This window comes from Melanostigma gelatinosum, assembly GCF_949748355.1.
Source record: "Melanostigma gelatinosum genome assembly, chromosome: 4".
NCBI classification, from domain to species: Eukaryota; Metazoa; Chordata; class Actinopteri; order Perciformes; family Zoarcidae; genus Melanostigma; species Melanostigma gelatinosum.
Window position 1 is genome coordinate 14,865,701 of NC_136637.1, and position 16,746 is coordinate 14,882,446.

The 16,746-nt window shown below is 45.2% G+C and overlaps 1 protein-coding gene across 1 annotated transcript in view; it reads left to right on the forward strand.

Moving 5' to 3' along the window:
• The window catches only part of syde2 (synapse defective 1, Rho GTPase, homolog 2 (C. elegans)), a 42,463-nt gene that overhangs the window by 3,324 nt on the left and 22,393 nt on the right, over positions 1-16,746 (forward strand). The window contains exons 2-4 of the mRNA XM_079267543.1: positions 4,711-5,003; positions 5,285-5,687; positions 15,386-16,527. Of these exons, the coding sequence (XP_079123669.1) occupies positions 4,711-5,003; positions 5,285-5,687; positions 15,386-16,527 (1,838 nt within the window). The remainder of the gene's footprint in view (positions 1-4,710; positions 5,004-5,284; positions 5,688-15,385; positions 16,528-16,746) is intronic.

The following is a 16,746-nucleotide window of genomic DNA, read 5'->3' on the forward strand; positions in this document are numbered from 1 at the left end:
TTTCCAAGGCCTCTTTCCCCCACTTAATTCTCATTTTTTCCCCATTTTGCTTAGCTTTCCCTTCCCTGTCCCCACTGAACTTTTCCACAGCTGTGGCCAGAGGAATCCAAAGCAGTGGAGAAGCCACTGCAGTTATTCTCTGTGGTAGTGGTATCAAGGCCACACACACACACACACACACATTTGTGTGTTTGTAGGGGGGGGGGGTTGGGCTGTCATGTTGCCTTCCTCCCCAGTCGTTTGCACCGGACAGCTCCCTGGTAACTTGCATTCTAAAGAGACTCTGGATGGAATATTTAGGATGCCATTCCCGTTGTTTAACTTGTTTGCGTTGTGTCACTTAATTCCTTGCCAAGAATGAACAAAATGAAGGGCGATTAAGCATTTATTAAGGTCAGCTCTGGGCTTATCTTGCCACTGTGGGCCTCTCAGCACCTCACAAAGAGCCATTTAAAAAGAAGAAAAAAAAGAAATGCCAAAGCTCTCAAAGCCTCCAGTGAATTGCTTGTCTTGGCTTGAAACTCTTTATTGAGTTTATGGCTTTATTCTGAATGCAAATATTTATATAATTCTGGCTTTCTAAAAATAGACCTGTTCCTCCGCCTGAGTGCTACTTGGAAATGAAACTTCACTATGAAGTCATAGGACAACAACATTGGCTGAATTAGACTGCAGCTAATTTATTTCTGTTCTGACTTGTCCTTTAATTGCTGTGTGAAAAGAAAAAAGTCGATTATCACCCACAGCTGTGTGTGTGTGTGTGTCACTTTTTATGTATATGTGTGGGTGAGTGATATTGTGCACATGAGCATGCATATGCACATCTCCGGTGTGTACATGCATGTTTGTAGTTGCAGTTGGAGGATTTATAGTTGTGTTGTGCTGTGCAGTGCTGTGGCAGGGGTTTGGCTTGCCCGGCAGGCAGGCAGTATCCAGGCTTCATGTTTTGGCCAGATCTGAACTCAGGAGTGGTGTGTCAGTCAAAGCCGACGTTGAGACTGAGCCATAGACACCACAAACAGAGGAGTGTGAGATCCTCTCCTGGGAGGCAGAGACAGAAAAAGAGTGAAAAGCTTTTTTTTGTAACTCCCCCACAACAGCTTTTAAAGAAATAGTTTACCAGAAACCAATTCAGCTTATCTCCCATAATGTCATAGAGTTAGATGTTAAACTATTGGCAGCAGACATAAGTTAAAGTAATGAGATGTTAATCAGCGAGAGCTGGTAGTCTGATTTTGTTTCTTTGGACAGTCCTAGGCGAGCTGTTTCCCACTGTTTAGAGTCGTCTTTGTGCTAAGCTAAGCTAACCGGCCTCTGGCTGTCGCCTCATATTACCCCTACAGACACGAGAGAGGTCTCAAGTGTCAAAATCACAGCGAGTAAACATGCACATTTGCCAAAATATGACGCAAAGATTAGGCAGAGTGCAGTATCGCTTAACATTTTGATTACATTAATCCTTGCTTGCTTAGTGGATTCAAAGTTATAATGAGTCGAAAGTTCAGGTGTAATATGATCCTCCTTGACTGCTGTCAAGTCATGTCAGAACGATGTGGCATTTGGTTTTCTGCGTTGTGCCAGAAACCTTGTTACTGAGCTTCAGAGTTGTCAGTTTTCTTTTTCTACATAAATTGGTTTTGTCTGGAGCGTCTGTGCTCTGACAGATTTATGCAGAATGGTAGCCCTAAAGACACATCAGGTGATGAAGGAGACATTTGAGGCACCAGGGTTCATACCAGGATGGTTTATTATATGAAAAGGTCACATGATGGTGTCTGCAAAGAGTGTGGGGCAAACTAACGACTTTACATGATTGATTATCCTTGGATTGTATTTAATAGGTGGCAACATTTTATCTGGAGCTCCTGCACAGCGCTGTGTTGAAGAGCCTATTGAAGCAATATTGAAAAGAATTTGAGTAGGAAGTGGCAATACGCGTCAGCAGGCTGTGCTGCCAGGATGCCTCAGCGGGACGCAAGTGTTGACATGTGATGCAACCCTGGACGATCTCAGCCCTGCATGGGTGTAAAACGAAAAATCTACACTGAGGATCCTCATTACCATATGAATGAGCGTCAACAGGAATGCATGGCACACTGCAAAAGATTCCCTCTGAAGGGGGGGGGGGGGCCTGAAACTCACAACAAAGTGTTGTCTATGAAGGAGAAAACTAGCTGGTGTGTGCTTTGCACTTATCAAAAGAGATGGAATTCAGGAAATAAAGGAAAAGCCTCTGGGAAAGTGGATCAATGTTTTGTCTTAGAGCAGAGAAAGATTCAGAAGATTAAGACATGAATATAATTGGGTTTACTGTCAGGCTCATGTGGCACGGGTCCATACCAGCACAACCAGGAAATACGCTTTCTCTTTATGTGTTTGCATTCCTTTCGGCACCTCAGACAAACCCATACCACTCCTCCCCGGCCACCTCTCCCTCTCTTTTACTCTTTATGTTCTCACACGGACATGCACCCTTGTATTATGTGCTCTGGCCATCTGCTACCTTCAGGTCAGGGGTGTGTGTGTGCCCTGAACACATCGCCTTCATGCCATCGCTGCACAGGGAGCCAGGCGGTGTTTGCTCCGTTATGGAAATTTCTCTTCTCTTTTTCTTTGCTTTGTGCCGATCAGGGTTCAGTGTAGGATCTTGTGATGGTCATCGGCCTCTCCTGCCAAATCAACAACCAACGGGAGAAGGAGCTGTTTTCTTTCTTTTACTTCCTTGGAAAGCTGTCTTGTTATATGTGGTAACATACTAATTGGCATAAATGAAAGTTTAACTTCATAGAATCAGCTGATCATTTTCATAATCAGTTAATCTGCAGGTTACTTTCTCAATTAATCTATTAGTTGTTTGTTCTTTAAAATGCCAAAATATTGTGACGAATACAGACCCCAATTTCCTAAAGCCCGGGATGAGGTCTTTAAATGGCTTGTTGGGTGCAAAACTCCATTTTTAGTTTACAATCGACAAAAAATAAGACGGAGAAACCCAAATCGTAAGTCATTTCACTGAAACAATAAACGATTAATCGATCGGCTAATTCTTGTAGCTGATACGAACACCATTTCCTCATTGTTCCCCATCCCCCATCCAATTTCTTTGTTAAAGGTGTGAAACTCTCTTAAATGCTCCGAGTTAGTTCTTTGCGTTTTGCCTCAAAGTGTCGAAGAAAATGTCTTTTTAGTTTAGTATTTCAATGAACTTCTTTAGCTTATCTTGTAAAAACTGCTCCCCTTGCTAACTGTATATTATTGTACATTAAATATTATTTAAAAGAACAGCAGACTCAGAGATTCCATTATCGTTTAATGATGAATCAATCATAGATGGCTTTTGGTATCAAAAGCAGTTAAGGGGGAAATGCTGACATACTTGACGTGAGAAGTTGAGAGGAGCCGGACATGACTTGTGATGGTTTGACATGTGACACCAGTGAAAATGGCTAAAATTCTAACTCATTAAGTCAAAACCAGTGTCCTGTCTGTGTTGCTGTGGGGAAGGTGTAACTCCCGTGAAGCAGAGTGCGACAGTGGAAGGAGACAGCGGCGAGGCTGTAAATCTGGAGCTGTGGTCTGGAATGCTGCTCGTGTCAGAACACGCTTCCTCTTCCCGTTATGAAAGACCCCTGAAAGACGATGGCATGCTGACAACAACTCCATGTGTAACCATCTCGCCTCTCTTCAGTCTTGCCTTACCAGATCGAGCGTTAGCAGGAGAGTCTGCAGTTTTTGGATCCGTCTTTGGTTTTTAAAAATCTTTTCCCAAAATGTTCTTCTCTACCTTTTTCCTACAACTTATTTATTCTTCCCCATCCACAAGTTTGTGACAGTTCATTTTTGGTCAAGCCGTGTAGATCACAGGGAAGCAGATTTCAGAGAGACTGGTTGACTTCCAGAGAAAATTAAATCCCAGTGGAGCCCTCTGCTCTCTCCCTGCCGCTTTCAGGGCTTCGTCAATAAAAGCAACCAAGCAAAAAACAAAAAAAAACAACCTTTGTTTCAATCGACTGAGTTGGAGTTACGGTATGTACTTTGAAACCATGTGACTTTTTTATGTACTTCAGTTCTCTTCCATTGGACTGCTCTGGATTGATAATACAAACGCATCGTAGTTTTTTTCTGACTCATTCACTTTTTTTTTTTTTTTTTTTTTTTTAGCAGCACAGCTACTCATGCACATACAGGCCCTCTGTTAGATTTCGATTTTGTAAAGTGAAAATATTCCCCAAGTCTGTAATTTGGTGGCTGTAGCTTGGCGCGCATGAAAATGCATTTCCTTGAGGAAAGGAGAAGTTGTCATTATAGCATGTGGAGGGGCTCGTCTGGGAGCCGCTGAGGATCAAAACAGTCTTTTACTCGAGCACTGCTGTACATGTCAGAGCAGGACCCTGCCCTCAGCACCTCGCTCTGCCCGTCACACACACACACACACACACACACTCAGAGACTGACAGACAGGAATGAGAGAAGGGATGAGAGAGGAAAACTATCAAACCTCATCACATTATTAAGCGTTTCCACACCTGTGGTTTCTTGATGCAGATGTTTTCTTCAACTTGACAGAACATGAATAGTCTGACAATAAACATCCGATTCAGCCGTCAACATCACTTCAATAATGACTTAAATCATGAAGATGATTAGTTGCGTTTTGTTTATGCCAAGAAGTTGTAACTCTCACTCTTTCTCTTTCCATCACGCCCTCAGCTTTCATTGAGAATGTCCAATCCCCCTGTGCTAATGGCCGTGAGGTGGGCAGGGCCAGTGAGTCTTTGTCATGGCGGCCACCGCTCACCACCATCACTGTCTCCAAGAAGCGCAACTGGCTGCAGCAGAGCTCCCTCGCGAAGAATCCCTGCACCAAGGACGAGCTGCAGGGAATGCTGGGAGCTGAGGAGGAGGGCTGCCATCAGCCGCCACCTCCTCCCAGTCCCTCTCCAGACCACCTGAGACACTCGGGGGGAGCTTCATCACGGCCAGCCCGCCTGCACCTGCCTCAGGTCAGCTTCAAGGGTCTCTGTGTTTGCACGAGATTTGGGAAATATGCACATTTGCTTTCTTTGTGTTGCGTGGCGTCATGTGTCGGTTGATATTTAGCATACAAACATGAGAGTGGTGTCGAGCGTCTCATCTAAATCTCGTAAAGACAGAAACGTGACTTGGGACAGTGGTTGCTGAATGTTTCAGTTCAGGTGACATCATGTCTTTTCCTCAAAAGTCCACGGTTCCCTTTGTAAATATAACAACAAAAGTTTAACAGGAAACTGCTGTCTCGGTTTAGATCAGCGTCGGTCAGGCCAAGGTGTCTCCTCACCCTCGGAGCGTGGACCCAGCCGAGGAGAATGACGCGGACGATGAAGGAGAGATCTGGTACAACCCGATCCCTGAGGATGATGAACTGGAGATGTCTCGGCGACCCTCCTTTCGATTGCGGGTTCCCCCCGGTGCAGAGTCCCAGAGGAGGCCCAGCAGGGGAGGGGATGCGGGTCATGGCGGCAAGAACCCGGGGAGCGGCAGCGCCACCGTCGGGCCGGAGGCGTTCGGGGAAAGCCTCGGCGGTGGTGGTTCAGGAGATGGGAGTCAGGGGAACGCTGTACATTCCACAGAGGCACTACATCTGCACAGACAGATGCTCGCGTGCAAACCACCGGAGGAGGGGGGGCCTTCCACCAGCAGAGCTACAGGTATGGCACACAAAAAAAGACACATGCACACCTCCACTCATTCTTACTTTCCTTCCCTCCCTGCTTTTGTCGACTTTTTCATTCTGTCTTTCCCTCGCAGTACTTTGGGCCACTGCTCGAGGGCCAATTCGTTTTGTCTCTCAGACAGTCGCTCAGATCTTTGTGGTTGCCCACACCGTGAGCAGAAATTACAGCTGTTGAAATCGTTTCCAATCAACAGACTTATTTAGCTGCAAGTAATTCCTGGTTTACTACAGCTCTATTTAGAATCATATAAAGTATTTAAGTGTTACGTTTGGGACGGTACGGCACCAAAAATAGAGCATTGCTGAGTTTAAAATACAAATGTAGCCATCCTAGCTCCTAGTTCTTTTTCTTGTTCTGCTCTGTTTGATAGGAGCAGAAAGGAGCTTTGGCTGTCGAATCATATCACTCCATATCAGTGTTCCTCATTCGTTAAACTCAGACAGACATTGGCCAGGAGTAATTCAACAAGCATTCCTCAGAGGAAAGAATATCCATTTACTTGCTTGTGACTGCAGCTCACACAAAGGACTGTGAACGTCGTAAATTGATGGTTCTTAAAGGTTCTTTAAAGAACTCTCGCCTTGAAAGCTTGCTCATTAACACTGCTGTTATTGTGTATGCGGATGAAGCAAAAATACAGATTAAAGACCTGCAGAATTAAGACAAGTTAATTGTTTTACTTGTGTGCTGGAGATTGTTGACAACTCTGGTCTACAGCGACGGCGTAATGATGACAGCCAGCACACGGCTCCCTGTCCCTTAATAAGCTCGGTCTGCTTTTTTCTAACTTCCGACTTTTTGTTCTCTCTGATGTGGCAACATGGTAGTTTGAACCAATTGGCACATCTTGAGCTGAGCCTATAATTACAACTTTTGACAACACTTTTCTGTGGCACGCAACAGCCATTTCCAGTTGTAGGAGCACAAAGAGAGGCTGAAGTAACACTTAAGCTTTTAGTCTTCACAGCCACAGTTTACTGCAGGAATAGAGCATGAAATGAGCTCAGAAATGTCTTTTTTTTCCCCTGTGAAATACAACCGTTTTAAAAGTTGAAACCACAAGTCATTGAAACCTGTTCCTACCAATAAAAGAATATAATGTAGGCTTCGGTTTTCCGTACATATGCGGACATATATATACACATACATGTAAAGAAACGGTTTATCTGACAGAGTGGAAAGTTCCTAGCCTCTTGAGGTGTTGAATTATCTCCCAGAATAAATCTGCCCGGTACAAGGACACAGGTTAGATTGGCTTGTTAAATTCCTTGATCCTCATTGACTGGCATCAAACTCCCTGGCTCTCTCTGTGACATCACGTGGGGCTCAGCAAAACTCTCCGTCCTGAGAGACTCTCCGTGTAGGATTAGGATTGAACCAGTCCCGAATTAGTCTCGGTGTTCCGGCACAGGAAAGGCACGAATCAAAGCGCATGGAGCTAATTATATTTAGGCTATTTCTGCCTACACCTTTTTAATGTTACAGTCCTAATATGCAGAACAGGTGAAATTAGCTGGTGTCATCAGGGCCTTTTTTTATGTCGGGTAAGCAGATGAGTGGACATAATTGGAGGCTTGCATTGCTTGCTCAGCAGTTTTAACGGAGAAGAAATTTAGTTCTGAGCTTCTGTGGAAAGAAAGGCTTTTTTTAATGTTCACTGAGCTGTCTACCTTTTAAAAGTGATTAATTTTCCATCAACGTGCTACCATTCAAAGACCTTCACCTCATTTACATTCTGCAATAAGCTTCTGTTTAATGAGTGTAGCAGTTCTGTGATAGTGTGGGTTTACTGGTGCTCTGAGCGGTCGCTGTGAAAATGACAAGCGGGAGCAGAAGTGGTTTTTTTCTTCTCCCTCCCGCTCCGGAACTGCCTCCCTCTCTGCTGCCTGTTGACTTTGCAATTGATTCCTGTGGGTTTGGCGACGCCATCCCACACATCGCTGCAACTAAAAAGAGCAACAAGCCCGGCGACGCGTCATCAAGGAGGAAACCGTCATTACTGGTTGTTGTTTGTTTGTGTGTGTTGTGGGTGCAGTGGGCCAAATCAAAAGAAAAGGTAGGAAGCTAAAATATTGCTTTAGTTAGAAGCCTCCTGTACCTACAGAAGTGTGTGTGTGTGTGTGTGTGTGTGTGTGTGTGTGTGTGTGTGTGTGTGTGTGTGTGTGTGTGTGTGTGTGTGTGTGTGTGTGTGTGTGTGTGTGTGTGTGTGTGTGTGTGTGTGTGTGTGTGTGTGTGTGTGTGTGTGTGTGTGTGTTGTGGTTGCTCTTAACTCAGTTTGTATTGGTTGCAGAATGACGTTGCGCTCCTCCTCCACTCTGGGTTGGGAGGCTTGGAGGATGGTTTTGGGAGTGAAAAGGACAACAGCCTGCTGTGGGTGCTCACTCCACCCTTCATTCAGTGTCCCATCTCCACAGTACAGGGTCAAGCTGGGCCTATTTTTTAGGAGACAACATTTTGTATATTTTCCACTGATTTGTCAGATAAATTGGACCTTTACGGCTTCAGCTCACTGAAATAGCTGATGAGCTGTTCGCTCACAGGAAAGTTTGTTTTAAGCCTTAAAAAAAAAAGATTTACATTTAATACAAATAAATAATTGGAGGGTTATTGTTCAGAAAGATGCTTTGCCAGGTTCTGGCTGGTGGATAATAAATCAATTTTTTTAGGCCAAAGAAAATCATGATACAACAGTATTTCAAAGCTTTATATATGCGTGTACCGAAATAGCAGATTAGGAAATGCTGTACCAAGCTAAACCTCAGTAAACACATGCGTTTGCTGGTGGAAGCATCATTGTTACACCACAGTGAGCCATATCTTTACCGCATCTACTGAATGTTTAGGATACCGCATCACGTGTTGCCTCACCACATTTTGGGAAATGTACCGATGCCTCGTCGGGAATAATTACCTTTGATGTAAGCTTTAAGTACAGAACACAAGGAGTGCAGCCACAGTGTTGAACGCCACTATTTTAGTCCCATCTTTTAATCTTTTATTCACAAATGATATGAGCCCTTACAGACTCCACTCTATGTGCAGGGATAAAGATTTGACAGGCCTTTCGTTGATTGAGCACGAATAGGAGCGCCTGCTGAATTAATGAAGCAGTGCAGATGTAGATGACTCTCTGCCACTATGGCTTTCCTCTGTCCGGCTGGCTGGTTCTTTTACCCTCACCGGATACACTCCAGACTCCTCGTGTGCTGCCTATTGACTGACTTTTGTCCATCTGAATGCTCTATTTGTATGGAGAATAATGATTGATGGACTTTGGGGGGTGGTGAGCATGGTGTGTTCCCAATCTCTTGTTCTGTAGCGCCTGTTTGGGGAATCTGACTTGGCCGGTGCTCAGAATGGGATCAGAGCTATTTCTGGGGGTTGTTTTGGTCACGCTGCCTGCTGCGTTTGAGAGTTGGCCCGGCCTGCTAAAGTTACATGAGAGTTCAAGCCTCTGAGCGCAAACGTGGAATCTAATCTCTGCTGACGATTGCACGGTTGCACGGTTGGGTTTGGAGGAAGAACAACTCGGAGGGGCAACATTGTGAGAGCAGCACTTCAAAACCAGAGCAGATTCCTGAGCTTGGCGCGAGATGTGAAGTTCGGGCCACATAGTTTTCTCATGGCTCTTTCTTTCTGGTCTGTTCATTTCACTACCAGAGCAGCTGGAGAAAACTGTTCTGGTCTCTGTTTTGATGAGTGAAGGATTTTTATCTCTGTACACTAATGCATAATCCTTCCTTAATTGGTCATGTATGCATTGGGGATCACAATAGAGAAAGCGAACACGTCAAATTCTGAAAAACACGAAACAATCGGCACCACAATATGCAACCAAGGGCTGAAACACTAACAAAAAGCCTGTAGCTAGCTAAGAACACCAGATTTAAGCATGCCAAATAATGGTAAAGATTATAAGGTTAGCTATTAGCAAGCTAAAGGTAGCTATGCGTTAGCTACTGTAGTTAGCTATGGCACTTGCAAACATAATACTGCATAATCTGATTTATCCACATTCCACTGTAACACAAGTTGCATACTGTCAAAAGGCTTTAGTGTAATGCTGCGTTCACACCGGTCGCGTTTATTTTTTGACGCACGTCGAGATTACATACAAAGTCTATGCACAGACGCGATGAGACTGGCGCGCTGCGATTTTGCGATGGCGCGTTGGACGCGTTATTGCGGCGCGGTGGACGCCGCAAAATCTGCAACGCGCGAGTTGAAATTTTTCAACTTCAGCGACATAATCGCGTGACGCTGTGGCGCGATAGCCTATCAGCGTTGAGTTGCTCCCCCTGTCATCACTGGCTTCCTGCCGTTGTTGAATCAGGAAATAAATCCTGTAGCCGTCTGTGTTCACCCAGAGCTCTACGATACCTCATATCAACAGAGACCGGACCAAACTATGTGTATACATGCGTGTGTGTAAACGGCTTCCAGTCGATAAACCACGCCCCCTCTCCGGCGCTACGCGACTGGTGTGAACGCAGCATTAGGCATACTGATTCTGCGTTCACACCGGTCGCGTTGATTTTTTGACGCACTGCAAAATCGCGTCCAACGCGCCGCCGGGTCGCTGTTTACTACAGCTGTAGGAACACAACATAAACTGATTTGGCTGTGATTCAACGGAAAATAAACCGACAAAAGGGACTCCGAAATAACTACGTAACTACCTATTGTTTGTATACTCATGTTTTTTGGTTCGGCAGATAAAACCTAAATTCTGGGTTCTTAACCCTGTTGGTATTGCATCCCACCACACAGCAGCTTTTAAGGCATTTTCTCTGTTGTGTGGCACCTTCACACAATATGAAGTCAATGGAGAGCGATGAAGTGTTCTCCCCCTCTGTTGTGGGCGGGACTTAATTGTGCTCTGTCTCCATAGCATCTGTAGTTTAGTAGAATCTGATCTTGACCGTGTATTTAATGAGAGGTTTTCTTGGGGTGTTTATAACCCCCAACCACTATCAGTATAAGGCTGCAACTTACTATTGTCATTATTGATTCATCTTCTGAATTTTTTGTTTTCAATAAAACAGGGGAAAAAAGTAAAAAGAATGCCCACAACAATTTCCCATGAGAGCCCAAAATGATGTTGCCAGTTTCTGGACTGACAAAACCAAAAGATGTTCAATTCACTTTGATAAAAAGTAGCAAATCCTCACATTTGAAGGTCTGGAACCAACAACAGTGTAGTCGAGGTAAATGATCACAATCGTTGATTCAGATGCGGTGGGGTGCCTCCATTATTAAACACTACAGAAACCCTTTAATCCTTTGTCAAAAACTATTTTTGATTAATTGTTGTTTTCGCACTGCTGTTATTTTATCCGATAAGGTATCGTGTCTCTCTGCCTCTTTGTGCCAGCAACAATAAATTCCACTCGTAAAACCATTCAATTAAGATTGTATCTCCACGAAATGCTGAGTGCTGAAATGTGGTTTGTTTTGAGGTAAGATAAGTCAGTCGCCAACACTCATCACGTAGCTGTTAGTGCCTTGTTGTTCAGATCGTGGCAGTGCAGCGAGGCCGGTGTGGCTGCAGGTTGTCCAGAATCAGCAGCCACTCTGTCGGTTGAGCTACAGCAGAGCAGGAATGCCTGCAGTGACAGGCGAGCTAGGCTACGTGAGGGCTACTTTGGCAGGGGGCCATGTTGTGCTAGTGAGAGGGCCGGCATGCTTGGATATATTAGCAGGGGTTTTGTAACCATTGTAATGAAACGGCCGGGCTCCCGCGGCCCCTGAAAGGCCTTCCAGCACTGAATGATTTAGAGCCAAAAGGAGAGGAAGCAGCACAGAGCCTGGCCACGGTCACCGAGTGAAGAAACTACAGGACAAGTATGCCATTCACCGCTTTATTTACACTCTCCTTGTTTGTCAGCACACCCTGGTCTTTTCTGATTTTACATTTAACACACACATTTGGTGTACATGCTGGTACGCACACACACACTCAAGTGAATACAAGTGGTTTTACAGGGGTAATCAGGGACAGCAGATTATTGTCTCCCTCCAAGGCTTATCAGAGTATGCTCAGTGTGTGTGTCTCTTTCTCTCACACACAAACACACATTGTTGTTGGCAAGGTCCCTAATATTGTATCACAGGAGGAAATTTCCCATTATCCGAGTAGTATTTACATCTTGCCGTTGGCTAGAGGGGCAATTTGGCTCACGATGGACGATACAAATACCAGCGCTATTTGATAATGATCAGGTTGTCCCTCACACGCACACACACACACACACACATACATACATACATACATACATACATACGCATGCACGCACGCACGCACGCACACACACACACACACACCCACCCTTCTCCTGCACCTGTTTGGTGCCAGCGTTGTGCGAAGCCCTCGTCATAAATTCCTGGGCTTTGTTAAGAGGTGTCAGTGGCCGGGTGCCTGAGGGAGGGCTGCAGGGTCATCGAGGGCATGTGTGTGTTTGTCTGGATGCATGCATATTGACATGCACTCTCTCTTTGTGTTACAGTAATATGGTGAGTGCATGTGCGTCTTAATGCGATGGGGGTGCACATAGTTACCCGGCTCAGGTGTCACCCAGAGAAATGCAGACCCTTTGCCCTTTGACCCTGGAACATGGCCCTGGAGGGTTGGGTGTCAAACCATCGCCCCTGAACCTCAGCTAGTGAGGTGTCACGTTACTCTTCTGGCTGCTGCCACACGGCCAAAGGCTACAGAGGACACAGCTGCATGTGTGTGTGTGTGTGTGTGTGGCCACAGTCATTAACCATGCAACAGTCGTGAACTGATCTGCATTACATGGGCCAGTGGACGTTGCCCCAGTTCATGTTGATTGTCAATTCAATTGCACAACAGCAGGACACCGATGGCAGTTGTTTTGATTCTCACTCTTAAAGGCTTTCAGGTTATGTGAGATGAGAGTATTTGAGAGTATTACATAATCAAGTAAATGGACATTGATGTTTTATTTTCTGTGTGCTGCATCAGCATTATTAAAGGTATGATCCAGCAGTTTGATTGAAATCAGTTAAATAAGATGATAGTATTTTTCTGAAATTGATATTCAAAGTATGAGGTGTGATGGACTAATTGTTGGTCCATAATAGTTGGTCATGCTCCTACAATTGTTTTATTTATTCTTCACTCAGATAATTAGAGACTTAAGACTAAAATACGTCTTTATTTAACACGACTAACAAGTATTGTTTTGGCATTGAAAACTAAAAGTATTGTATTAGCATAAATTTCGCACATTATCGTACCATAATCACAGTATGGCAAATACACGCAAAAGCATATGGAAGGTAATACATTTTATGTTCAGCGCAATGAACTGTGCTCCAAACTCCTTTTGTCACTTTTTGATCATGATTTGCTCTGAGACATTCATTTGGACCACATAATGATTGTAAAACGATGGCTGTAGGATCATACCAACATGATCAAATTCCATTGAACATCGGTGAATGATACCATTTCTCTGCTCTGACTTGTAGTGATTTCATATGAATGAATTATAACCAGTTTAAACTAGAGACAGGAGTGTCATTACTATAAATAAGCTATGGCATCCTACTACTATACAACCACATTTGAACGCTTTGAACAGTTTTGATACATTACAGTTTCGTAGCGTACCCGACCCCACCCCAGATGATGTTGGCGAATTTGCACCTCCAGTGCCCTCCACCCATGTTCTCCCTTCTCAGAGCGCCTCTGTGTCTATTATTGGCAAGAAGCTGTGACAGGGAAGGCTACTCAGCCAGGGGGGAAAAGGAGGCTAAACATGGTTTGGTGAGGAATGTGAGAGAACAGCCGTGTTCATTTGTACATTCACCAGCCAGCTTGCCAGCCTTCCAGTCGACCATCCAGACCTCAGAGTGCCTGGACAAGGGGCGCCTTTGTCCCCCATCTGCCGGCTACACCCTACCCTGCTCCTGCCCCCATCTTACCCTTCTCTCCATCCTGTTGGACCTCCTCTGCCTCCCTCTTTTCACTTGTGGGCCCTCGCCCCAGAATAGCACAGCAGGTCCCCTCTGAAAATAGAGCTGGTGATGTTGGCAGGGTCAAGCTCTCTCTTTATCTCTCCCTCTCTTCTTTCAACTTTGTATCTCTTTGTTTCTCTCTGACAGAATTGCTCTATTGCTTCTCAGGTTTATTCAGAGAAAGTAATTCGCCGATGAGAACAACAAAAACATTTGAAATGAGCAATCCAAAATCATGGATTATATGATCATCAAAGTAAATGTCTAAATGTGTCATCAGGCCCTGGAATTAGTGTCTTGTATACCATCTAGGCCAGATCTAAAGGCACTACCCACAAGGCGTACGGAAGGTAAACCCGTCCTGCAGAGACATGTAGTGCAGCCTTAATCTCCAATGGACCCATGCAGTGACGTATAACGTGGTTAACCAGGGAGGAAATCTTATCAAAAGGGTGCTGAGTGCAGAAAGCAGCTGTTTTTCTGTTTGAGATCGGCTCAAGCTTCCCGTTGGTCAAATAGCAGGATGCTCATATTTTGACAAATTCCACTTTAATTACTCAAATGGCTCCATGCCAACTCTTCCTATTTTTCTTGCCAGATAGATTATTAGAATGTGGAAATTGGTTGGATGGGTCGTGATGGTTGCAGTCCTTAAAACCAAAACAATCAACTGAAAGACACTAAAATACTCTTTGGAGCTGAGGGGAACAGCAGACTATGATAATTCATTGACATTATTCAATTGAATTGTTGAGTATAGCAGCTTCCAACATTCTATGATTAATAGCCCAGCCACAGAAAGGCTCCTGTTGGGTAAGCAATCTGTTTGGAGTCACAGCTCAGTCCTGTAGACGAAACAGTGGCTGTTACTCCTGCGTAGAACTCTAGACCCTAACATTTCATGTTGTCGACATCTAGTTAGGCGAGAACAGCCTACAAGGTCCAATCCAAATGGATTTATTTCCACTTGAATGATGACTGAGTAACTCTAGCTCAGCCCTGGAGCAGTTGGTGTCTCTAGACAGACCTTTCCCTTCTTGTAGACCACTGTTATTCTTGGAGCTGCAGCTAATGACATTCCACTTCAATTTCCCTGGTGTTTGATTGAATGAAGCCCACTTAAACCAAAGGGGCCTCATGGAAACTCTTTGTGAACAATTACATCTTTGAAAACCGTTAACTATCCAAATCACTGTCTAGGTTTACATATATGGACTTTAACTGTATTATAGCGTGACAAAGTGTTTATGAAGCGCTGCCTGTTGTGTGTCTGTGTCGCTGGATTACTCGATTGCATGTAAACCAAATCCCTTGATGATGTGCCATGAAGGTGTAGTGCTTATCTGAGGGACTGTAAGTCATGCCTCATGCACACTTTGCTTTTGGTTTTAGTATTTTTCTTTCCTGTCTGTCTTCAATGGACATTTGAACAGTTGCTTGTAATCATGGAAGTGAGGTGGCTCGTCTGGTGAAACCAGTGATTACAGAGACGTAAGAACTTGTGACTGGTCGTACCCATTTGTTCCAAAAAGTAATCCAAAAAATGTCTTTCTAAATATTTTTCCTGCCACAGAATTTTTCTGTGAAAATGTTTCCATAAAGTGTCAACCAAAGAATAATCTGAATTCAAAATACGCCAGGCTCTGCTTTTAATCCGTTTTTCTCTTGCCCTGTTTTTTCCTCTCTAGATGGTCCTGACCTGCCCAATGCTGTCAGCTCCCCTCCCTCCAGCCCAAACCCAGCGAAGAAAAGCAGCTCCATCAACTGGTCCTTCCCAGACAAGATCAAGTCCCCGCGTACCGTGAGGAAGATCTCCATGAAGATGAAGAAACTCCCGGAGCTTAGCCGGAAACTCAGCATCAAGGGGACCCCGAGTAGCAGCAACGGCAACAACGGCAACGGAAGCAGTCATTTAGAGCCCAGAGCCCATTCTCCCCGAAACAACATGCGTGGGTTGGAGGCCATCCCCCATTCCTCAGGCCCTCCTAGATTAGCTGCATCTGGGGGTGGGCAGGCAAGCCGTAACGTGATCTCACGCTACCACCTGGACAGCAGTGTGTCCACACAGCACAGCTTCAGCAAGAAGAAAAGCAGCGGCAGCTCAAAGTCCGCCAGTAAAGGTGGCTACCTCAGTGATGGGGACTCACCTGAGCTTGTGGCCAAATCTGGGAAGCACGGCTCTGCAGAGGTGAAGGGAGGGAAAGGCAAGGAGATGGAGGGAGCAGGCGGAAGCTCTAAACTCAATGGCACGGAGCTGGACATCGATGCTTTCCGCCATTACAGCTTCACAGAGCAGCCCAAGTGCAGCCAGTACATCTCCGGACTGATGAGCCTGCACTTTTATGGCGCTGAGGACCTCAAACCTCCACGCATTGACTCCAGAGACGTCTACTGCGCCATCCAAGTGGACTCCGTTAATAAAGCACGAACTGCCCTCCTCACATGCCGAACTACCTTCCTAGATATGGACCACACCTTCAACATCGAGCTGGAGAACGCCCAGCACTTGAAGCTGGTGGTGTTCAGCTGGGAGCCCATGCCAAGACGCAACCGCGTCTGCTGCCACGGCACGGTGGTTCTGCCCGCGCTCTTCCGGGTGACTCGCTGCCACCAGCTGGCGGTGAAGCTGGAGCCGCGGGGCCTGATCTACGTCAAGCTGACCCTGATGGAGCAGTGGCAGAACTCGCTGGATGGTGGGCCAGACGGAGACAGGGAGCCACAGGTGTTTGGTGTGGAGGCGTGGCGGGTGGTGGAGAGGGAGAACACGGGACTGATGGTGCCGCTGCTTATAAGCAAGTGCATCAATGAGATCGAGAAGAGAGGCTGCCAGGTGAGTCTGCGTGCGGTTCGAACGAAGAGTTTGGCTTTTAGAGTAAAAATGGTTAAAGAAAGATAAACAAGTCAATCAGGTGACACCGTGACAAGCTATGTTCACCAGCTTTTGTTTCCCTTATTCATCAATCTGTTCTATCTGTGATGAATCGATTGATACAAAATGCCAGAAATGAGTGACAAATGTCCAACGTATTATCTTCAAATTCCTAGTTGT